Genomic DNA, 25,270 nt, shown 5'->3' on the forward strand with positions numbered 1-25,270 from the left:
ACGTGGTGTTTTGGACTTTGTTGTGCCCAGATTCGATGATGACTTGAATATTATTCTTGAGATTGAAAATGGCGAGCTACAAATCGCCAGCTCGCCGATGTATGATTTGTGATGTGCCACTTCTAACTTCCAAACACTACATAAAACTGCAAAGAACTCTGTGAAGGTCGTGAGATGTGGACCTCAAGAAAAGTTGGAAGATTTGTTTGGCGATGTTATTGTTGGTAAAGGGGATCAATATGTTTTTTTTTGGGGGGGGGATTGTGCCAATCATATTCATTAAGGGAAATAATTTTGTCATCAATTATTCTTCCTTAATAATATTGTATGATGAAATATTCAGAAATTAAAGAAATTCTTTAATTGACATAGGCACTTGTGGCCCACTAAATAACAATGTAATTTTGTAATGTAAGCTCAGGGCTGTGAGATGTAGGTTCTATGAACCGCTACGTAGCTATGGTATACAAGATATCAAGCATATTCTGATTAGGGGTGGTGGAGGTGAAGGGGATAGGGTACAACCACATTACACAATTTGTAGTGCAAAGTTTTGAAGTACATGTAAGGAACCAGAAGGTGCCTTTTTTAGAGAGCAGTCTTAATTTAAAGAATTGCGCTAAGTTTGTACAACTTTTATAGTTTTATCACCACTTCATGTAGGGCCTACTGGGCAGTTAGACCGACACTATTCACTTTGATAATTCCTGTAACAGAGACAATCAGACCAATATCCCTGTTGTAAGAATACCCCGTCACTCAGTTTTTTGTTTGTTAGTCTTCATGATCAGGCGCGCCGGAAGCAGTTTTGGATTGGGGGGGGGGGGGGGGGGGGCAAACATTGGAGGGGGCTCAAGATTAGACCATGCAATGTTACACAATATACACATACACACACACACACGCACACACATTATATATATATATATATATATATATATATATATGTAAAGTGGCGTACGGTGGGTCGAAACATGGGGGGAACCATAAAGTAATTTTGACGGTCTGTATGCTTGTGCGTGTGTGCGTGAGCAATAATGGGACTACAATACATTACGGAATGTGATACATTTAACAACGCAGTCATTGAGGAACATTGTAAGTTTTCCTTACATGGATTATGGAATGACGGTGTGAAACAATCGACAAATTATATACTGTCAGCAACATAAGGTGAATGGCATAACAATAAAATGCGAGCGAGCGAAGGGAGCGAGCTTGAAATTTTTGATATTCTACAGTTCCAAAACTGGAGTTTTAATTGTAGCTACATATTTCGCTTTGAAATAAATGTGGGCGCATCGGGCGCAACTGCTGGCAATTATTGGCAGCAACATTAGGAGAATGGCATAACGAGTCAATGCGAGCGAGCGAAGCGAGCAAGCTTGAAATTTTGACATTCTACAGTCCCAAAACTGGGGTTTTTAGCTTTATCTTTCACTTTGGAAATTAATGGGGCGGCGCATCGGGCGCAACTGCTGGCAATTACTGGCAGCAACATTAGGAGAATGGCATAACGATTCAAAGCGAGCGAGCTTGAGAATTTTGACATTTTACAGTCCCAAAACTCCCGTTTGTAGCTCTATCTTTCGCTTTGGAATTTAAGGGGGGGCATCAGACGCAACTGCTGGCAATTACTGGCAGCAACATTAGGAGAGTGGTATAACAATTCAATGCGAGCGAGCGAAGCGAGCGAGCTTGAAAATTTTGACATTTTACAGTCCAAAAACTCCCGTTTGTAGCTATATCTTTCGCTTTGGAAATTAAGGGGGGCATCGGACGCAACTGCTGGCAATTACTGGCAGCAACATTAGGAGAGTGGCATAACGATTCAATGCGAGCGAGCGAAGCGAGCAAGCTTGAAAATTTTGACATTCTACAGTCCCAAAACTGGGGTTTTTAGCTTTATCTTTCACTTTGGAAATTAATGGGGCGGCGCATCGGACGCAACTGCTGGCAATTACTGGCAGCAACATTAGGAGAGTGGCATAACGATTCAATGCGAGCGAGCGAAGCGAGCGAGCTTGAAAATTTTCACATTTTACAGTCCAAAAACTCCCGTTTGTAGCTATATTTATCTTTCGCTTTGGAAATGAAGGGGTGGGGGCATCGGGCGCAACTACTTGCAATTACTGTCAGCAACATTAGGAGAATGGCATAACGATTCAATGCGAGCGAGCGAAGCAAGCGAGCTTGAAAATTTTCACATTTTACAGTCCAAAAACTCCCGTTTGTAGCTATATTTATCTTTCGCTTTGGAAATGAAGGGGTGGGGGCATCGGGCGCAACTACTGGCAATTACTGTCAGCAACATTAGGAGAATGGCATAACGATTCAATGCGAGCGAGCGAAGCGAGCGAGCTTGAAAATTTTGACATTCTAGAGTCCAACAACTGTCGTCGTAGCTATGTTTTTCGCTTTAGAAATTAAGGGGGAGGCGCACCGGGCTCAACTGCTGGATGCGAGCGAGCGAAGCGAGCGAGCTTGAAAATTTTGACATTTTACAGTCCAAAAGCTGCCGTTTGTAGCCATATTTTTTTCCCTTTTATTCATATAATTATATATACATATTTATTTTATTTTCTTTGTTTATTCATTTATTTTTATTATCATTATTATTATTACTTTTTTTTTTTTTTTTTTGGGGGGGGGGGCTTTTTTTTTGGGGGGGGGGCAAAAATGCGTTTTGCCCCCCACTTTTTGGATTGGGGGGGGGGCGGCTGTCCCCCCCCCCCACTTCCGGCGGCTATAGTAAAGATAAACTTAGTAAACCAAGATGAAGACAGATATTGGTCCATTTGTCTCTGGCATTACAAGTGAACAGTTTTGGTTGAACTGCCCTTCTGCATATGCATATAAAGGTTACATATATATATATATATATATATATAACAATATATATCTTCCTTTTTTTTTTGGCAAACCATACCTGTATTTGCTCAAAATAGTAGCTCCATGTATATATACATTATTAAATAAGTAGGCCTATTCATATCAAAAGACAGTCTGACAAAGCAACTTGTTTTTTTCTAATTCACAAACATTTAAGGGGGATATCAGTGTGAAATTATGCTTGGGAAATGTGTGGGCCATGCACACAACACACACAAACACACACACGCATGTGCACACACACACACACACACAAACATACACACACACAAACATACACAAACACATGCACACACACACACACACACTCACATGTTAGCAATTTGATTAAACCCCCTATTACAAATCACATCCAAATTAAAACATTGTATATGTACTTTGTACATACAGCTGTACAGTGGAGTAGACTTTACTTTTTTCACATTTATGGCACCTGATTATTGGTAAATAAGTTTAGATTTTTTTTTCAGTGTTGAGGTGTGGTCAGGAAATACATCAATTTATCACTATTGTACTTTGAAATGTCCAATGTACAGTGTACATGTACATTATGTGCAATATATGTACTGTTAAATACACTGTGTAGTCTTCATAATTTCATGTACAGTAAGAGCAGACCGCAAAGTGAAAACAAATGGACTACGAGTAGTGTAATTTGAGCATATGTATAACTTGTACATTTTTTTAATCACATTACTTTTTAAGCCTTCATTATAAAAATTTGGCCATGATGGTAAAACTGTTAATGTTGTACCAACTACCAAGGAAGTTTCAAAGCTAGCATCCCACTCCCAACTGTCAATAATGAGTTCAAAAAGTTGTCACTCTGGGAAGGACATTCAAAATAATTCCTCAGGTGTATTTTTATAAGTGTCTTTAAAGTTGGATATTCTGTGCCACCAAGTACTCATAAGGAACTGAAGTTAAATGTTCTATAGTTGATAAAATATTAGGCATATTTCAGTTGTTTCTCCATTCTCTTGAAATTCCTTCATTATACACTTTCATTTGTACATGTACATGTACCAGTACTGTAATATACAATACATTTACTGTATATTCATGATAGTTCATGATCATTGTTCAACAACAGTGCATTATTTCAAACAAAATACATTGTAAACTGTTTGACTCTGAATTTTGATGTCAGAGAAATAATTTGATAGTTTCAGTCTGATTACCATGTGTAGTAGACTCTCATACACATCAAAAACACAGGATTTGGTTTTATGAAACGAAATCTTTGTTTTTCCATTTGTTGCAGCAATTCGTTTTAAAAAAAACTTCGAACTTCAAAAAAGAAAATAAATTCATTGCTACACAGTTCAAACTATAGGTACAAATGTTCATGTGCATTAACAGAACTAGTTTTAGTTTTATCAAAATGGGCCAAAGAACATACTGTACTTCTCATGAATGATTTTGTATGTAAAGAAAGTATTATATGTAAACAAGTTCTTGGTAGTTGTACAACTCAAAAACACACTCTACACATTTGTACACTTGTATGTACATGTATGCATAGATGAACATACGTGTGCAGACAAACAGCATTTTCAGTTCAATTTTCAAACACCCACCCAAACACCCAAAACACACAGCCCATCCCCACTTGGCATGGTCTGTATGTACATGTACATGTACATGTAATCCACTACATCACAAAAACACAACCTTGAACTAAAATATTTCAACTTTTCCATAATTTTATCACTTGTAATTATGATATGTACCCATCAACATGTCCAATGAAAATGAAAATATTCACGCCTAAAAAACAAAGTACAGTATGAAAAGTAGGTGTGTACAAATGTACATTGTATTTGCTTCTATGAATAAGAGCAATGTACAGTAATTGCAGTGATAAAAAGAAAATTATTGTACATGTAGCATGGAACTGCAAAAATTCAGGTACACCAGAAACCAATGTACCAACCACTCACCATTACAAACCTTAAGGAGGAAAAACACCCGCAGTGGATTCTTGTTTTAAAACAATCATATGAATTCTCTAAAAAACAATTTTCAAATCCCAAAGGTACAAGCTAAGCTACATGTACACGTGTATACGTGACATTTTTCATAAAAAAAAAAAAGAAAATCTCAGCTACGATGTACAGCTGTACAGCTGCACATGATTCTTCATGTTACCAGTATATCTGATAAGTCCTGAAAATTGAGTGCTTTTAAAAAGTGGATATAATCGTCTAGATCACTTGGGCATCCACACAAAACCGTACTGTGTACGTTGCTTACGTCAACACCCAGGCCAGATGCAATGGTAGCTATCAGAACTCTGATTTCACCATCTGTTGCTAACATGCTGTCAACAATTTCCTTTTGGATATCAGTTTCCATGTTCTGGTGGTACATATAAACTTATTAACATACCTGTGGCAACCTTCTGGAAGCAGTGCCATAAAGGTCGCATACACATTACTGCACATTTTTCTTATCATCCTTTCACAACATGCACCATGGATCTTCAAGTCATCTGCCAGCCACTTGAACATTGTATCTAAATCTCTTGCAGCAGACTTGACAACATGTTTTATATTTTGCTTGTCCGGCAACTGATTTACCCACACATAATTGCGAAGACCAAAGTTTTCGATGATACCGCTACGCACATCTCTGGTTGCAGTGGCTGTCAGGGCAACAGCGGGACTGACGACTTGAGTTCCGATCGTAATTCACCAAATTTTCCATACACTGCTCGAAATGCTTTGGTGTCTCCAGATGCAGTCCCCCTATTTGAAAAATAAGAAAAAAAAAACAGTAAGATTAAAATAAAAAACATTTTCTACATTGCACATGTGAGTTTAATAATGCCTGCAGTCTCTTCAATGCATATCGCATAGCCATAAGACTGCATAATTTTAATCTATAGATGAACAAGTATTGTAAGGGAACATAATGTGTAAACGATTGTAACAGATACGCCGAGAGAGGGCGGAAAGAAGAACGAAAGATGGCGACTGTCCTCAGAGGACCTATGTTGACAATTCGGTACCGAAGACCGAATTAAAGTGTTCAAAAGGCAAACCCTGTCTGGTTCTAGTGTCATTCCCTGTTGTGCAAAGTTGTCCCCTTTCAGTATGAGTACATTTGCATACTGAAGCATGTTCCTATTTGAGTTTTTTCTCAATGTACATGCACATGAAGAATTAGTCTGTGGGCCTCAGCGTGTGTCTCGATTGCTCCTCTGTCTGTGTAGAGGAGCAAAGCCGACGAGACACAGGCTGTGTCTCACAGATTAAGCTAAGGCAGTAGGCCTATGTGTAATTGCATTTGTATGCGAGAAAGTTACAGTAGTTACTGTACTGTACAAAACAATTAAACCAGTGCAGTTACGGTGTTGACAATCTATTACAATTACACAGGATTTGACTCAGCTCAGTACACCTAGGAACACTCACAAGAGTAGTACTGTAGTAGAAGCCTGACATGTGTTTACCCTACCCGGCCCAGAGGCCAGACATTTAACTACATTTAGTTTTACAATCATTTTTTTGTTGTTCAACTAGGGGCCTACAGGATGCAGTTTGTAATTCAAGACAAGAGACACGTAATGAAAGTTGCCTTGACGAATCATTTGTAGAAACTGGATAGATCTAACGTTAAATGATTAGCTTACCGCTAGGCCGCTTGAGTCTTCGACTTTGTCACGCAGGCCAAGCAAGATCCATAGCCCTGCTCATCTGGTCCGAAATTAAAGACTTCAAAGGCATGACAAGAGCCACAGCTTTCGGAGAGTCTGGTCCATCATGTAGATCTAGTTTGCGAAGAATATCAACGCACAACGGTGCAGCTTGGAAGTTGGAACACCACACTATTGCCGAAACCAGTCGGCATGGAGATAAACAAAATCATGAGTCTATGACCACGCACGGAGAAACGAGTAGACTCTACGTGTAGTAGGGACTTCTAAGTTCTCAGAAGTGACTTCTGGTTCTGCTGCTGCTCCCCGAAACCGTCAACGAATCCAAGCTTCTCAGTAGCACATTGCATTGAATGCTCTTCTCATTATCACTGTCAGACAAGCGACGCGGAGACGCTGATCAATGTTGACATCCATTGATCATGTAAACAAGGTTTGGAGGAAATACTTGAAATGCTGCACAGATTTTGGTCGGAAAACGCAAGACTCGGAATCAATACGAAAAGCACATTTGTTGCACAAGCTGTATGCTGTACACGCGATCCGGGGGATCCCCGATCGAGAAGTAAAAGCCACCTCGAAATTGACATGTACGATAAGTCACGATGCTTTAAATGGGCGAATATCTTTTCTACACGTACATGTATTTATCAATTTTTTTATTTGTAATTTCTAAAATATTTTTTTTCTGTCGAAAAATAGATTTAAAATGCTGGTTATTGTGATATTTATAATTTAATTTATAACAGTTATGGAAACGAGTAGAAGTTAGTCTTAATCTTACGCACGGTTTATGTACGTTCTAATTTCATTCTCCTCTTATGATCTCTAAGATATATAATTTGAGCAATTTTTAATAAAAAGAAAAATAATTTTTGAAATTCCATCAATATATGTAGAGATTAATACAAATATTGGCGTAAAATACGTATGTTATATTGCTACATGCAATATACCTGTTTGCAATAAGACTACAAGATTAGAGATCGATCGACTTTTTTCGATCCCACAAATTGCCTGCTGGACGCGATCTCATCGACCAATCAGGATGCTCGAAATGAATGAGGGATGGGGGTGGGGCCAATCTTTTCCGAAATATTTCGGGGAGACTTGGCAAACCAGACTGGACTGTTTTGGAGGTCGAGATGCGTGCGTGCGCGGCAAATTAATACACGAGCATACGGTGGGGCATACGCGTGCTGTAGCGGTGTGTGCGCGCGGTAAATGATCACACAAAACAGTCCAGGCAGTGGACTAAGCTGAGCCATGTTGTGAGAAATCACACCATCCTCTTTAGGAAGAGGCAAAAACACTTTGTCCCTCTGATAGGACATTAGATGGAGGTCCATTTGTGAGTTTACTCACGACTCACACATGTAAAAGAACCCACTTCATTCATTCATCACAAAGAGCAAGGTGCCTGCCCAGTAAAGTGGTCCATCTACCTACCAGAACAAGGAAAATGGGCGAATGATGCCAAGCCTTCATGGTTTGCCTCCGGTGACTAGCAATAGTCAGCAAATGGTATCAACAGGGCACATTGTGCCATATGAAAAGAAGATGTTATCCCTATATGTTTACAGGAAATTATTGATGAAAGTTGAACATTCTATATTTGACAAACTAATTCTTAGCCAGGATTTGTATCAGGAGAACAATTTGTCATGGTACTGCATGGTATTTGCAATGTCATCCTACCATGGTAGAAGCACACATGCTTTGTTACTGTGATTTGTAATCTTTGGGTATCACGTGGTTCGTAGTACTAGATACATTTTATCTCAGCGCAAATATTTGCTATTGTCTAGTCCAAGCTGGACAAAGAAGTCATACTTCTCTGTTTTTGTTTTGTTTTTTCTCCTTCAGTACTTGAGGTCGGTAAAGGGCTACCTTCCACCGGAAAAGTATGCCGACATGGAGAGACTCGCAAAGGAGTTTGAGAGCACCATCGGTCACCGCCTGCAGCGCTACCTCCAGCTCAAGTGGCTGTGGTCGACCAACTACGTCAGCGACTGGTGGGAAGAGTATGTCTACCTGCGGGGGCGCTCTCCCATCATGGTCAACAGCAACTACTACGGCATGGTGAGTGAGGGCGTTTTGCTAAGTTCTGACTGGACGTGTGTTATTTTATAGGGAATTTCTATTCAGATCTTCGGAGGATAGATGTGTGATAAATGCAGTCATCTACATCACTGAATGAGTATTTCTGTAATCTTTTGAGTATTAAAGTCAATAATATTTTATTGTGTACAGGCCTTCAAGAAACATTATCTCATGCCATACTGGGTTCATCAGTGCATTAAGCAACAACTCATTAGAGCGTGTTCAGACATTTTAATACAACTGTAGCACATTCTCATTTTTCAAAATTGTGGAACCGTTGTTACTGTATTTCCAACTCTGTCCATCTGATTCACTGAAGTGACACAATATCTTTGAGATTCAAAGGCTTATGAAGAATGTCCATATTCTTAACCCTGAAATTGTTGGGGGGGGGGGGGGGGGGGGGGGAATCTACCTCCCCCTGGATTTAGCATAGCCAAAAAAGGCCCGACCTGATTAGGGTTAAAATGCAGCCATGTGTCTCTTGCAAAATGCCAGCAAGCACATCACATCTAGATGATGCTTTACGACTCAATGCATGTGAACACCAGCCATCCCCTCTTCCTCTTTCTCTTCCCAGGATGGCATCGCCCTCAAGCCAACCTTCTACCAGGCGGCCCGCGCAGCCAATGTGACGGTGGCGCTGCTCAAGTTTCGCAAGAAGATTGACCACGAGTTGATCAAGCCCATCATGGTGCAGAGAGCCGTGCCGCTGTGCTCCCAGCAGTATGAGAGAGTCTTCAACACCACCCGCATCCCTGGACTGGAAACCGACAAGTGGGTGTGGTCGGGTTAATTACCCCATCCTTCTTCCCCCCTCACATGCTTTGCCTCAGACACCATGGCATTAAACTTCATCTGTTTTGATATGTAGCAGTACTATTGATATTGTAGCATTCCTGTCATTCCATTATTAATGACAACATGCCAAATGAATAACTTTGCATACCAGACTCAGATCTAACTATCACAAAGATGTCTCTGAACACCCAAAAGTGCTCACTGGCATTTAAAAGTGTAATTTGTCTTGCCACCGTCTGTTCCCGGTTGGGTTGACAGAATAAACTTTTTAACAAAATCAGTATTATTGCCTGGTGATATTTTTTTTTTCAGACACAAGTTTTCTACAGATACTTCAAACTGGAAAATAATGGACTCATCATGCTTTGTTTGTTATATTAACCATATGGCACTGACTTATAGTTTATTACCTGGAAAATACTGCATGCTTAACACATCTGTTAGTAACAATCATATCTTGCTGAAGAGATATTAATTGAGACTCCAAAGTGGTGATATAATTCACTTGTACAACAAGTGTCTGATTTGGGAATTCTTGAATAAAGGAGAAAAGATAATTCATTTAATGCCAGCATTACTGTTGTGTTAACTTCTGTGCATTGGTTCATTTAAAGCCAGTCAAAGCAACTTGATGTAGGAAGCTGATTTTCTGCACAAATGTTTCACTTACCAATTTGAGATATTTTGACAGTACTATTAAACTTCTTTTCTTCTTTGTGTGTGGGGTGTGAGAGGTTAAAGGGATGGCATGGTTTTGGTTGAGATGGGGATTCAGGCTTTAAATTTTTGTGAGATAATTAGATACCACTTTTATGAAATATTAACAAGCATACCATTCTAAGAGGAGTTAAGTGTTTATTTGATGGGTTAGTTTTGAAATGGCTGAGATATAAAAAACAAAGTAATACAAAGTGGTCCTAGTAAAAGGGGGTCCCACATTTCATAAAAGCGGTTCCTAATCATCTCACAAACAGTTAAAACCTAAATCCCCATCTAAACCAAAACTAACCCTCTCTTGAAAGATATACAATTATGTAAAATTTGACTCAACTCTGATGGAGCATTATAGTGATATGCCAATGTGTTCTGTTTGGTTCTAGACTGGTTCACCATGCAACAAGCAACCACATCGTGGCCATGTCTAGAGGGCGCTTTTACAAGATCATCATCCAATCCAATGGCAGCATGATTCAGCCATGTGAACTTGAAAAGTAAGTGTCGACTTCCAGGGGACTTTCAGCTGCAACAGTTTTCACTGTTTACAGTTCTACTCTGCTCCCTTTTCTCTACCACTTTTTTGAAATTATTTTTGTTTTGTTTTGTTTTGTTTTGAAATTAAGTCTGCTTCTTGATTTGATTTGTAATCTCATGTGGATTTGCTTTGTTATTCGCCCCTCTCAAGCTAACTTTCATTACTTTTCAGGGATATCTGAGCCCATAGATGGACTGACATATAATAGCTATTCATTGCCAATCAATTATCAGCATGTGACAATAACATTGAAAAGAAGCCACTCAGTTGATGGTTTTCGCTTGTTGTCGTCTTCTAGTATTATCTGATTTTTCAACTTTCCTCCAAAAGGCAATACCAGCAGATCCTGGATGACACATCAGAAGCCACCAAAGAGAAGAGACTTGCCTCGCTGACAGCTGGAGAAAGGTAGAGTTGATGATGATGATGATGATGATGATGATGATGATGATGACAATGATGACGATGACGATGATAACTATGATGATGATGATGATGATGATGGTGGTGGTGGGGGTTGTTGGGTTGTTGGGTGATGATGATGGTGATGATGATGATACAGTGTATTGGTGATGGTGCTTGATGGTTGTGATGACGGTGGTGATTGTGATTATGATGCTGACGATGGCGATGATAGTGATAGTGATGGTGATGATTGTGACGGTGGTGGTGGTGGTGGTGATGGTGGTGTTGGGGGGATGGTGTTGGTGATGGTTAAGATGATAGTAATGATGGCTGTGATTATGATGATGCTAGTAATAAACTTGGAGTAATAGATAGTGATGATTATTATGATGATTGTGGTATTATTGCTGGTAGTGTTAGGTTATGAAAAAAGTAATGATTGCTGTAGAAGACATGATCTCGATAGAAGAAATTGTTGATGTGAGTTGATATGAGAATGATTAAGGAATAGCTATTGTCATTGTGCCAACTGTGTTGCAGATAAAACATTTTTCCTGTCAACCTGTGAACTGTTCTCTGTCTCTCTTATAGTTGACAAATCATCAGCGAATACTCTATATTTCTTTAAAATCCTCTCTTGTTTTTGTTTGTGGCACAGATGTGGCATTGTGTGTCCACTGTTTTTATTTTGACATCCATTCTTTGATTTCCCCCACCCCACCCCTTTGCTGAGTAATTTGAAATGAATCAGTGGAAATGACTGATAACTGTGACATACTGTAAAAGTGGAAATTTTCGCGGTGTTGAAATTTTCGCGCATTTCGCGCAACAAGAAGCTAGCGCGAAAATAAAAGCACGCGAATATTTTGGGATGCCATATGTTCCAGTACTTGATGTCTTGATTCCGCGGAATTAAAAACATGCGAAAGTCTTCTGACACGGCCAAGCGCGAAAAATTAGTCGCGCGAAAATATCCACTTTTACAGTAGGTAGATGATTAAGAAAAAGAGTTGATTACCAGCAATTTCACTGATCATGATTACATTATAACATTTGCTTTGCGCAGAATTCCATGGGCTGCAGCACGCCAGCGCTTCTTCACAACGGGCATCAATAAGACATCCCTTGCTGCCATAGAAACAGCCGCCTTTGTTGTCGTCCTGGATGAAGAGGAACATGAATACGACATCGTAAGTGATCAGAGGCGAGGCATCTCTTCCTCTCATTCATTGGTTCCTCTTATATATCTTTTTATTATTACTCCATTGCAATATCTTGTCATATGCTTTAATATGTTTCCGTACGATCTCTCAAGACCACGCGGACAGACGGCAAGCTTCTCACTCAAATGAAATTCTCAAAAAGTAGCTCGTGGGTGCGCTTTGGGCAGAGGGGATTTAACCTCTTTTTCCTACATTGCTGACTAGGACTGGACATTCATTTCCCATTCTTGACTGGTATCCCAAGAGCTGTACACATTAACCCATTGAGGACAGGCAATATTGCTGTAACACGTATTTCCCATAGACACCTGCCCGAGTATATTTGGGGCTCATCTTCAATGGGTTAAACAGAGAGATAGGCAATTGCTATGGGGAAGCTTATCCACACAGTGACAAAATCTGTCTAATTTTAACACCGATATCGTTGACCTTGCCCCCCTCCCCTCCCCCCCCCCCCCCCTCCCCCCACTCCTAGTGGACTGCTAGGGCTTTGAAGTAACTACACTGTATGCCACGAACTGTCTATTTGGTAACATCAGGGAATGTTAACATGCTGTCAAATTTGCCAATGATCACAATTGATGCACCACCACAAGTGTGCATAAATCCTCTGGGTATGAAGATTGCCAGCTGGTATACTGACCATGTAGTACGTACCCTGCAAAGCATATGACTGAAAAGGAAACAACAATCTACTCGTGTGAATCATAAATCAATGATGTTAACTCCCACTCCATCAAATAAGTTGAGCTTGGGAGCATAGCACATAAAAAGTTAAATGTACAGTGCATTCCCAAACATATTTTCTATAGAGATAGAAATGGCTTAGATAAGCGTAGTAGTAGTTTCAGTTTCCTATAGTTGGAGGCACACATCAGATGAGAAAATATGAGCAAGACATATGAAAATGCTAGGGAAATCACGTCCACCTACCCCTTTCCTTCCCCAGACTGTTGTACATGAGGCCAACTTCCCTTCTGGTGATGTACATGTATCTTGGGGGGGGGGGGGGGGGACCAAAACAAGGCAAAACAAAACAAAATACAACAGTAAAAACATTTATTCATATACACAGCTCTCAGAGTAGATGTGGAAGTATGTGTCCACCTGATGACCACAAGAGAAATGTATGCCCAGTCCTTGGTCAGTATGTAGTGTTTATCACTTGCCATGAAAGCATACTTTTGGTACTCCCGAGCACCTCTTACATGAAATGTTTGTTTGTTTGTGTTTTTCAGAGTCATTAGCTTTGTGGTCTATGTTACAATCATAACTCAGTGTGCAGTATTCCCTTTCTTTCTGTTCTGCTTTGTTTTTGTTTTTGTGTGTTGTATACATGGCATGTATGTGTGTCACTTCTTATATTTTATTTCAATTTTTTTGTTTTTTTATTAAACAATGAAATCTCTCACCTGATAGTTGGGGGAAATTTACTGGTGTATCAAACTTGATTTGTTTCACAATCACTTGAAGTGTTGTGTCTGTTACAATGTAGATCAGACCTGCATTACACATTGCATTGGTGTATGTGGTCAAAGTGAAATGTCCTGTAGGTATGCCTTGGTAGCTTATTTTTTATTTTCTTCTTCTTTTTTTTTAAATTGTAGACTGGTTTACTAATGTATTCAAATTAATGGATATGTCTCGCTGAGGACCTTGTAACAAATTATTCTATGCACTTTTGTATTCTTTATGCACTTTAATACTTGAAATTCGGTTTCCATGCCTCAGTCATTGCTATGTTTTGGCAAGGCTTGAACAAGATTTTGTATATGTTAAGAACTGTCCTTCCCATTAAAGATATTTAAGCATCAAGCTTGAATATTTTAGTAAACCAGTCTATCATTTAGCCACAAATGAAAACACAATAAGCTTCTGTTTTTTTAATCAGTTTTGCTTTTGTTGACTATGTGTTCCTCATATGCTGTACATATAGAATGGTGAGTATAATTAAGTACATCATAACCGTAATCATCAAGTTATTCTTTCCCACAGTGTGCATTTGGAAAATAATCATCGGCATCAAGTAAAAACTAATTTTCTGCAGAATATTCTCATTCACCGAGTTTCTAGAGAAGAGTGAGCATGCTCAAATTGATAAAGATTCAGTGCTCCCTCAGATTGTCACAGAAACCAAGATTTTAAGGCCTAGTAGAGATATAGTTGTACCGCTTTGCATTCCATTCCATATCAAAGCGGTGAATCTCTGAAGGCAAAATGTTTTATATAATCATACTTCCATGTCCGCTTTGTTTTCAGGGGTTTACGCTCAATTAACCCACATAATTTCTCACGTGGTAATCACTCTCAATCTAATCTTCTCTCTTCACCGTGCCTTGACTCATCTTCTACTCATCCTCCCCACTCATTTTGATATGGCTCCCTCTGTGGTCATTCGTTGACTCTGAAGGAGCCGCTGCGAGAGTTCCTCAAGCATCAGAAGGTACCCGCATGGTACAAGGGAGACCCGTTTGCAACAAAGGTAAAGTTGTCGTCAATGATATGCCTCGTGTGTGTTTTTTCCTCAAAATGGGCACGTTCTTGACGTTCGTAACATTACGGCGTCATTGGCATGTCATACATTGTGTGTGTTGTTGTTTCTACGTCGTACGTATACAATGATTTGAAGGAGGGAGTTACGGTTGAAGCCTGTCGGAATGGCATACATGAGTCTCGGTGTTTTAGTGGTGTGAATTTGTGTTAATTCTGGAATAACCTGTTAACCTTGCAGTGTGTATTTCTGAGTGTATCATTTGTGATTTACAACCAGGGATAACTTTAAAGAAAAAAATCATGAAAGTTCTGACTTTCTTTTATGTTGTTCATATTATGTATGTGTGTACCTAAAGCAAATTATGAATAAGTAATAACAATGGTAATAAAAAAAATTCTTGTTGGTGCTGTCTGAGACGACACTGTCCTCAATGCTTGTATACGACATCTTTTGTAGTTTTTTTTTTGGGGGGGGGGTGGGGGCTCAGGGAGGGGGCAGTGATGAGGAGGAGGAAATAAAAACATTGCATTTTTTTCAGTGAGCTGAGAAGAATTTGTAGCACTCTTTATATCACATACAACATGGGTATCTCCATAATCTTCACCAATGAATTTAATGTTATACCGTCTCTAAATACTCGATCTTACTAAATGCTTGAAAATTCAGTTTTGTTCTCTGATTTAAATGTATTTTGTTCATGGATGAGGCAAGCAGCACATAGGCAAACAGGTAGTTGCAAAAAGTCACAATTAGTTGGTTTCCTTAAGTTCTCTCACTCTCCTGGATGCATGTTGTACACTGCACTCGGCATACATCATGTTTATTGTGATCATACGATTTAAGAAATGCCTTTCCACATCTTGGACCATCAAAAAAGAAAAGTCGTAAGAGTTTATACCAGGTATTAATAATACATCCATTGCCCTTTACTCTTCCTCCCACATGTTCACGTAAGTTTATGACAATTTTTGTATTTCAAAATTGTGTGCAAGCTATCATGCAAGTTCATTATTATTGCGTTTGTTTATATATTATAGTGTTTTATCTGGTTTGATATAGTCTGTATACCAGTAGCTGTAAATGCAGTTTGGTGAAATTGTTGAGCTGTTTTCATATATTGCATTTTTGTTTGTGTTTGAATTTCAAATGTTTCTTCTTTATTCATCTATTTTTGGCTGTGGCTGTTCCTGTGGCAAAAGAAACCAAAAATTAATATCTGGGCACTGTATGTACTTTTTTTTTTTTTAGAGTACATAATTAGCTTGCTATCATCACTTCTTCATAACAGAGTATTTACCATGGTGTGTTATGTTAATGGCTTGCCAAATGCTACACTAGATGGGAGAAATTTTATTTGCACATTTTCTGCTGCAATCATGTACCAGATACCTCAAACTTTAAGTCATCTGTACCTGCCACCAAAGGAAGACAAAAAAATAAGCAGTCATCTTGGACAGGTGGCCTTTGTTGTCAGGTTCATGGACATGGGCACAGATTAAGTGGTCTTTATAGACAAGTTCATTGACAGTGGCGCAGATTTAGTCATCTTTGTAGACAGGTTCATGGACATTGGCTCAGATTTAGTGGTCTTTGTAGACAAGTTCATTGACATGGACACAGATTTAGTCATCTTTGTAGACGGGTTCATCAACATGGGCTCAGATTTAGAGGTCTTTGCAGGGAGGTAGTTGCAGAGTTGACTTTCATACATCATTACTGTAAAACGAGGAATTTTCGCGTGCACTTTAATTTCGCGAATTTCGCGAGCGCCAAGATTCGCGAAATTAAAATGCACGCGAAAGTTCTTGTTTACACTATATATGCATTGAACGCCAGTGGCACTTCGCGAAAATTTCATGCAGCGAAAAAGGCTGTCAGCTCCAATTCGCGAAAATTTCATGCCGCGAATATATCATGTTTTACAGTATTTTTGTTCTTTTGGTTTCCCATCAGAAGTCTATGATCTTTTTGTATTATTTTCATAGTCTTTTTGCATAAAGTTCGTGTGCGCCTATGTATTACTTTCGATCCTGTTTGATTAAAATAAAAAAGGAACACACACACAAAATCCTTTTAGGGATAAACAACACCCTCAAATGACTAATTATGCAAAGCTTGAGAAATGTAAGGAACCCATAGCAAATGCTTCAATGAAGTGGCGGTCAGGGCAATTTCTTTTTGTTCTGTTGTGTCCTTTAAAGGCTTGAATTAGCTGTATCAATCCTAACGAACCATTTTCTAGAAGTGGAACGGAGGCAATTCTAAAATAATCTTCTGGTACTCATAAGCAGTTAGACACAGCATTTCAGTTTAAGTCTAAAAGTTTTCCCCCTGAAAATTGAGATTTGTAATGTAATGTTCCGTCAGACCAGCTTTATAGATTATTACGTGTATCTGAATCACGATCCAGGATGAACTGATGAACAGAAATATAAAAGAAGAAGAAGAAGTATTCTTTTTGGGAATGTGCGTATTGCTAAAAGCTTTACTACTCTTTGACCCTTGGTGCCGACGAGAGATACATTGAATTCGAAATGCATGAGAGTGTGTTTTGCCGTAGTATGCCTCTAATAGTTATATGCATAACCGTACTTCGCGCAAGTGTAGGAATTTGTATGCACACTGTATATGGAGCCTGAGTGCACACGTCTGTTTGTGAAGTGTATGATTGTTGTTCTGTAATGTTTAGAAAATTCCTTGACAGTGAACTGGATAAGATTTTGACATAGTCCCACGTGACCTTTTTTCTTTCTTTCTTTCTTTTTATATGGGACCCATAGATTACCTATCTGGTATTCCCCTCCAGTATGACGGCTTACATATGTACATTATGCAATACTTGTATGTCCACTTGACTTCACTTTATGTGATTTTTTTTTTATTATTATAATTCTGTGGAATCAATCCTGCATATCAAAGGTATCTGCAAGTCACCTTCCAGTTGTTTTGTCTTCTTTTTAGCTGTGTAATTTTGTTTCTAGCTATGTAGTTGATATGCTCATTTCTTCCAAATCGGAACAGACTTTGTAACACTCGCATAAAATTTCTCAATTGCGCTTATGTTGCTCCTACAGCTGTAGCTATAGATTTTGCGTGGAATTTGGGGAATTGTCTTGTTGCAATGTCCTTGTGTACGTGCAAAAAAAATTCAATCAAATGCTTTGTTTTAAATGTTATCTATTGCGCTTTGCTTCTTCAAAAAGTGCATTTATTCATTTCTTTGTGATCTTTTCTGTCATTGTTTCTTTGTTGTTTTTCTTTCTTTTAAAGAACAAGCCATTATTGGTGTCTTGCTTCTAATATTTAACTCACAATGTGTTTGCAAGTCTGTTTCATCACATAGTTGTAGTCTCCTCTCCGCTGACACATAACATGTATAGAGAGAAAAAAAAATGCCTGACACTCTGTAGGCTCTGACGAAATCTCGAAACCAGACCACAAAATGGCCACTTTTAGAATTTTTGTTGTATTGCCTATCATCATACTCTCATATTCAAGAAGGAAGGAAAAGAAAAACTTAACAAGTTAGCAATGGGACATGCTTGCTGGTGCTGCACAACACATCATTATCATGGCATGGCTGTGCCGACAGTAGATGAATGCTAGTGAATTTAGGAGGATTAATACAATGTATGTAGATACTTCATCATTTCTGTACCAGTGCATGGCATGAAATCATTCTCTTTTAAAGGGATCGTACAGTTTTGGTTGAGACCTAATTTCAGGTTTCTAACATTTTTGGTGATATAATGAGAAACCTCTTATGAAATATGAAAGAGCATGTAATTCTATAAGGAATTCAACGTTTATTTGATGAAAATTGGTTTTGAAATGGCTGAGATATCCAAAAAAAGAGCGATTCTAATAAAGTGTGGGACCCACACTTTATTACGATCGCTTTGTTTTACTTTGTTTTTGGATGTTTCAGTCATTCCAAACCCGATTTTCATCAAATAAACTCTGAATTCCTCTTAAAATGGTATGCTCTGTACTATATCATAAGTGTTTTCTTGGTATCTCGCAAAAAGTTAAAAGCCCAATTCTCATCTCCACCAATACTGTAGTATCCCTTTAAGCGGCATATGAAATTCAGAAAGTAGGGGTTACTAGTATGGAAAAACAGAAATGCTGTAGATAGAGGTTGGTCGAAGAATTTTGAGATCTTCTAGGCCTCTGCTTTTGATATTAAAGGATTTAGTTATGGGTCTCCTTTTTCTTCAAATTCACAGAAATTTATCTCATTTTGCAAATTAGACCATAACTATTTTTTTTTTTTCAGAAGCAAGGTAAATTGGCATAAGGAAAATCAATTCCTACCAAAGACTAATGTTACAAATATCATATTGCATGAAAGTCTGGACTTTCTATTGAAATATCTTTCACTCAAATGTATGTTTGTTTTGCAGGTTTGTTTGTTTGTTTGTTTGTTTTCTAATATTTTTTTGTAAATCACAGCAAAAACAGCAGTTCCTCTATTCATATGGCTCTACAAGTCTGTCTTGTTATTTTTGTGTTTTCTATGCATTGTTTACTGTTTATTTTACCTAGAATTTGATGAAATTATGCAAGGGAAACCTTTGTGGTGTATTTTTGTTAGATTTAGATGTCACATCAGAGAATATTCAATTGCTTTGTTTATATGCTCATATGGTGGTGTCTTTGCATGTAGTGCATTGTATGCAGATGTATCTAATTATGTAGCATGCACATGATAATTGGAATACTTTTTTCAGATGATAATTGTCCAAAGGTCAAAGTCTTAAGATTTAATTCCTGGTGGCTAACAGTGCTGTGAAGTGTCATTTGCTACAAGAACTGATGAAACATTATATCCCTAGTTTCTGTGCACTGTTGAAACTTGCCAAATATCATTCCCTATTTTTTCATCTGCCTACCTTTTCAAACTAATATTGCAATACTGAGCGTCTCTCCTGCAACAATATCAGACTAACACATTCTATAAAGTGTATAGATTTGAGTGTGAGTTTGGAATTATATTTGTTAAAGCAGACTCTTTTATCATTACCAGGACAAGGCTGATGGCCGATTGGATAGGTATGCTGCTTCCCTCCTGCACGGCAACGTATGCGACAGGTGGTTTGACAAGTGCTTCAACCTCATCATCTTCAAGAACGGACACATGGGTGTGAATGCCGAGCACTCGCTGTGAGTACCTGATGAGTGTGAGGAGGCCGTGTGGTTCCTTGGGGAACCATCTGCACGCTTCCATAAGGTCGCTGGTTCAAAGTTCACCAGCAGCAACACCTCGGTAGATCTTGTAGACTCCCACTGATACTGCACAGATATTATCAAGGGACGTATCAACACTACATCTATTGTTCACAAAACAGTATTCAAAAGTAAAGTTGTACCACTTACAGATACCACTTTGTGAGATTTTATCTTTATCCAATTGCTGTGGCAACTTTCAAATGATATGACACTTTCAAATGACATTTGTTACTATTACAAGATTGAGAGAGAGAGCCCAAAATGATATTGGAGGTAAAATTGCAGTTAATGTAGATTATTATTGAAGAAAGGAACTAAAAAAATAATGTTTTTTAAAAAGACTCTACTCTGCCAAATAACTTAACTTACCTTCGTCATATCTTCCACACTTTGACTATGTTCCAGACTTTCCCTTGCAGTGCAGAACAATGTCTTGTTCAATCCCTAAATTTGTGTGTAAGGCGTGGTGCCCATAAATACATAAAGACAAGTTTCTCATATATACATTCTGTTTTCCTCATGGCCCCCTTTCCGTTTCCCCCCAAAAGTGCGGATGCCCCGATCTACTCACATGCCTTTGAGGATGCCATCGTGGAAGACATGCTGGTCATGGGATACACTCCAGAGGGCCATACCAAGGGGGAGTCATCCAGGGTCCTCAAGCCCCCTCAGAGGTTGGAGTGGGAGATCCCTAGTGAGGTAGGGTCATGATTGCCCTGTGAATCACTCTGGTATGACTTGAAACACTGAGTGTGTCATTACGTATCACTCATAGTACGTCTTTGAGTGGGTGACAGTGAAAGATCTAAGTCAAGGTCTTCAGTGTGCTGAGTTGTACATTCATGAGGTTACCTGTGTTAAAGCTCAGGGAAGATTTGAGGAAGATTGTTGTTTTCATACAAAACTTATACAATAGGCCAGTCTCTCAGTCAGTGTATGTCAGTAAAGATGATTTGTATCGCACCACACAGTGTGAAAGTTGAGAATATTATTTCACCTTCAGTATGCATCCATATCTCTTGACCCGACCAAAACATGTTGGCTTATCCTTGAATTAATATTTCAGAGCTTGTAGTAAACTATTGGCACCAAATGACTTGTGTTATTTCCTGGAGTTGCATATTTACCGTCATGAATGACAAGAGCTCCATACTGCTAACATTGAAAATGTACAATTCGTAGAGTAAACCGAAGTCAAGCGAATGCTGGAACCACATGGCCAGTCACATGTACGTGCAGAGGGATTGCGATCACATTAATATGAGTACCCTCTGTGTTTGTACCTCATGAGGAATCAACGGTGTTGCCTTTAATGCAATGTTCACATCTGTTCTCTTCATTCTATCCTACCCAGCTCAGCGACATCATCGACAACAGCTACCAGGTGGCCAAGAAACTGGTGGACGATGTCCAGATTCACGTCCGAGTCCACAACAAGTTTGGCAAGGGCCCCATGAAGAAGTGCAGAGTCAGTCCTGATGCATTCATCCAGCTTGCCATGCAGCTAGCTTACTACAGGGTGAGTTTACTGGCATCCTGCTAGAATCAGGAGGGCATCAGAGTTGGTTGACCTCCATTTCCTAATGTATGTAGATTAATTCAGATTTTTTTTTTTTTCCTTGAGGACTTCTGTAAACATGGACATTTTTGCATAAGTAATTTTTTGCTCTTAGTCGGGTACATGAATTTCTTGTGTTTTTGATTCTGCAGCATCAGAGATCAAATAATATTACATGCTACAAGCAAAAATATCCCAGCAATTTTATTTTAGTGCTAGTTTCTTGTTGTGCGAAGTGGGCATAAATTGCTATGCCTTGAAAATTTTCACTATTACAGTATGCAATAAATAAAGTCTTAGTGCTTTCCAATATTAAAGGAAGTTGCAAATTATATGCGCAACTCAAGAGCAAAAGATTTTCATTGGCAACGAGAAAGTTTGTCTTGTCTTGTCCTACTCGGCAACAACTAATAGATATAGATTGGATTAGGTGCTGCTTTTGATAAGATATTTGCAAAAGGTTCAAAACAGTTGCAAGAATTTCAAGTATTTGCTGTATCACCAGAGAGAGGCATCCACAAATTTAAATACATTGCAAAACTCCCCTCGTCTATGTCCAAGTTGAACACATAATATTTTTTTCTTGAAAAGCAACATAACAGCTCTCTGACCTTTCCTACCTAGTGAACAAGTGGTAATGTTAAATTGGACAAGGCTTTGGTTTTAACCATAAATTCACATTGAATACTAAGCAGGTGATTGAATTACAATTTACTCATTTTCACCTGAAAGATACATCCACTGATTTGTGTATACATGACAAAAACTCCCTATATTCACTTGTCCTTACCGAATACACTGTAGTTCTTGAAATCCAGTTGGCATGCATTGTCTGTACTGTATCTTTTAGGCCTTTGGCAAGTGCAAAGCACATGAATCACATCTTAGTAGGTGCTGCCTTGTTTGTAGTGTGTTTTACAAGAATGTAGATATACAATTAATTTGCTCTGTTTGTGGTACATGTGTACCAGCAAACAGAAATGTGGATACCGTTTATTGTATTCTTCTCATGTCTGCAGTACCTATTTTTGTTGTCCCCGCCGAACGAGTTCGAGCAGGGGACTATGAAACGGGCTCCGTACGTGTGTGTGTCCGTGTGTCCGTGTGTCCGTGTGTCCGTCCGTCCGTCCGTCCGTCCGTGTGTCCGTCCGTGTGTGCGTCCGTGTGTGATCAAAATCTTCAATTTGCTACTTCTCTGTCATTTATGAGCCAATTTTGATTCTGTTTGCTTTATATGATAGCACTACATGGGAGCTTTGAAACTTCTACACAGAATTTCAGTCGTGACCTTTGACCTTGACCTTTGACCTATATTGTACATTTCGCTACAAAATGCTACTCCTTCGCCATTTCTAACCCGATTTCGATTCCGTTTGCTTTATGTGATGGCACTAGGTGAGGGCTTCAAAACTTCTACACAGAATTTTGACCTTTGACTTCTTTGACCTTTGACCTTGATTTTTTGACCTATATTGTACATTTTGCTATAAAATGCTACTCCTTCGCCATTTTTAACCCAATTTCGATTCCGTTTGCTTTATGTGATGGCACTAGGTGAGGGCTTCAAAACTTCTACACAGAATTTTGACCTTTGACTTCTTTGACCTTTGACCTTGATTTTTGACCTGTATTGTTCATTTTGCTACAAAATGCTACTCCTTCGCCATTTCTAACCCGATTTCACTTCCGTTTGCTTTATGTGATGGCACTAGGTGAGGGCTTCAAAACTTCTACACAGAATTTTGACCTTTGACTTCTTTGACCTCTGACCTTGATTTTTGACCTATATTGTACATTGGCTACAAAATGCTACTCCTTCGCCATTTCTAACCCGATTTCGATTCTGTTTCCTTTATGTGATGGCACTAGGTGAGGGCTTCAAAACTTCTACACAGAATTTTGACCTTTGACTTCTTTGACCTTTGACCTTGATTTTTTACCTATATTGTACATTTTGCTACTAAATGCTACTTCCGGCGGGGACATATATTACGCACCGCGTAATTTCTACTTTTCCTTGTTTTCCTTCTTCCTGTGTACGGTTTTATAGGATGCCAAGAAATTCTGCCTGACCTACGAGTCATCAATGACCAGACTGTATCGCGAAGGACGCACAGAGACCGTGAGGTCATGCACTGTGGAATCGTGCGACTTTGCGCGGGCAATGGACGATCCCAACAGCACGGTGAGATTTTATGCACCCTGGATTTTTTGCCCCTCAATTCTTTTCTCTTTTTGTTTCTAGTTTTTCATCAAAGACTTTGAATCTGGCCTTCAAGCTGCTAAGTATTATGTTGTCTATGTACTTTTCTGCTCATAATTAGTCAAATAAAATAGCAGATATTTAGAAATTCATTTCATGAACCATTCTAAATCTATGCACCATTACATGTTTTGCTTGAGGATTTAAGACCTCTAAGTAACCTGAGGGTCCTCCGAATGGGAGTCTGGGATTGTATCCACTATACCACAGCGCTCCCACATATTTATATAGTAGACCTCCGTTGTAATGAAGTCCTTGGGACAGGCAGTTTTCTTTCGTTATATCAAAATTTCGTTACAACTGAACAAATAAACAATAAAGAACATGAAACGAATAATGTTGCAGCCTGAATTTTTACTTCGTTGTTATTGGATTTCGTTATAACCGTGTTCGGTATAACGGGAGTGCACTGTATATTTTCTGGTCAACAAAGACAAATAAAGCAGTGATACTGAAAGGTGTGGAGAAAGCAATGCAAATTACACCATCAGTGAGAGTAAGAGGAAGTGAGATGATAAAACCAGTCTTGTAAGATGATGGCGACAGCCAGGAAACATTTGGTGCATTTTTTTCAAAGCTTTATGGTCACTTGAATGTAAATGGAACTATGTGTCTAACAGAGGTCAGATTCTATAGATTTTAGAGACAGACAGACAGACAGACAGAAAGACAGAGGAAGAAAGAAAAGAAAGATTCACAGGCAACTGTGTATCTCAAAATAAGACGGAATTTTATGACTAATTCTCACCTTGATTTTGCTCTTTTATGACGAGGCAGAAAGCGGAGAGACTGGCCAAATTCAGACAGGCCGTGGGCGCACACGTGGCCGGTTACCGTGATGCTATGTGCGGCAAGGGAGTGGACAGGCACCTCTTCTGCCTCTACGTGGTCTCCAAGTACCTCAACCTTGACTCACCCTTCCTCAGCAAGGTATGTGCACTTCTCAGGAGGGAGCTCGAGTCATTTGCTCCCTGCAGTAAAGCAGTGGCTGCCTTGTAATAGCCCTTCTGATTGATTTTGTACAAACACACGCACACACACACACACACACACACACACACACACACACACACAAACTCACACACAAACAGACCAGCACACTTGCACACACACAAACACATAACACAGACTTGATCATACTAGCTTGTATGATGTTTAAAAAAAGCAATGATGATGATATAACAAATTAAGACAAAATAGTGTCAAAATTTAATTTCAGTCTAGCCATCACTAGTGAGCAAGGCACTTCTAGAGGAGAATACATTTACAAAGTATGTTAAAGTGAAAAAGATTATAAAAATGGGAATGCTTGTCTTGAAGAGAATTCGGCTGTTCCTTGTAGATTCTGTCTTGTCTCAATTATATGACTGGCCTTTAGCCAATCTA

The 25,270-nt window shown here is 39.0% G+C and overlaps 1 protein-coding gene across 1 annotated transcript in view; it reads left to right on the forward strand.

Annotated features, from left to right (window-relative positions):
* LOC139709371 (carnitine O-palmitoyltransferase 1, liver isoform-like) overlaps positions 1-25,270 on the forward strand; it is a 60,310-nt gene that overhangs the window by 27,478 nt on the left and 7,562 nt on the right. Inside the window, exons 6-16 of the mRNA XM_071621332.1 lie at positions 8,420-8,635; positions 9,237-9,433; positions 10,558-10,668; positions 11,040-11,117; positions 12,181-12,304; positions 14,748-14,819; positions 19,867-19,997; positions 20,612-20,762; positions 21,418-21,582; positions 23,672-23,806; positions 24,662-24,814. Of these exons, the coding sequence (XP_071477433.1) occupies positions 8,420-8,635; positions 9,237-9,433; positions 10,558-10,668; positions 11,040-11,117; positions 12,181-12,304; positions 14,748-14,819; positions 19,867-19,997; positions 20,612-20,762; positions 21,418-21,582; positions 23,672-23,806; positions 24,662-24,814 (1,533 nt within the window). The remainder of the gene's footprint in view (positions 1-8,419; positions 8,636-9,236; positions 9,434-10,557; positions 10,669-11,039; positions 11,118-12,180; positions 12,305-14,747; positions 14,820-19,866; positions 19,998-20,611; positions 20,763-21,417; positions 21,583-23,671; positions 23,807-24,661; positions 24,815-25,270) is intronic.

This window comes from Diadema antillarum, unplaced genomic scaffold (assembly GCF_040938485.1).
Source record: "Diadema antillarum isolate AM-2024a unplaced genomic scaffold, OU_Dant_1.0 scf00000037, whole genome shotgun sequence".
Classification (NCBI taxonomy): domain Eukaryota; kingdom Metazoa; phylum Echinodermata; class Echinoidea; order Diadematoida; family Diadematidae; genus Diadema; species Diadema antillarum.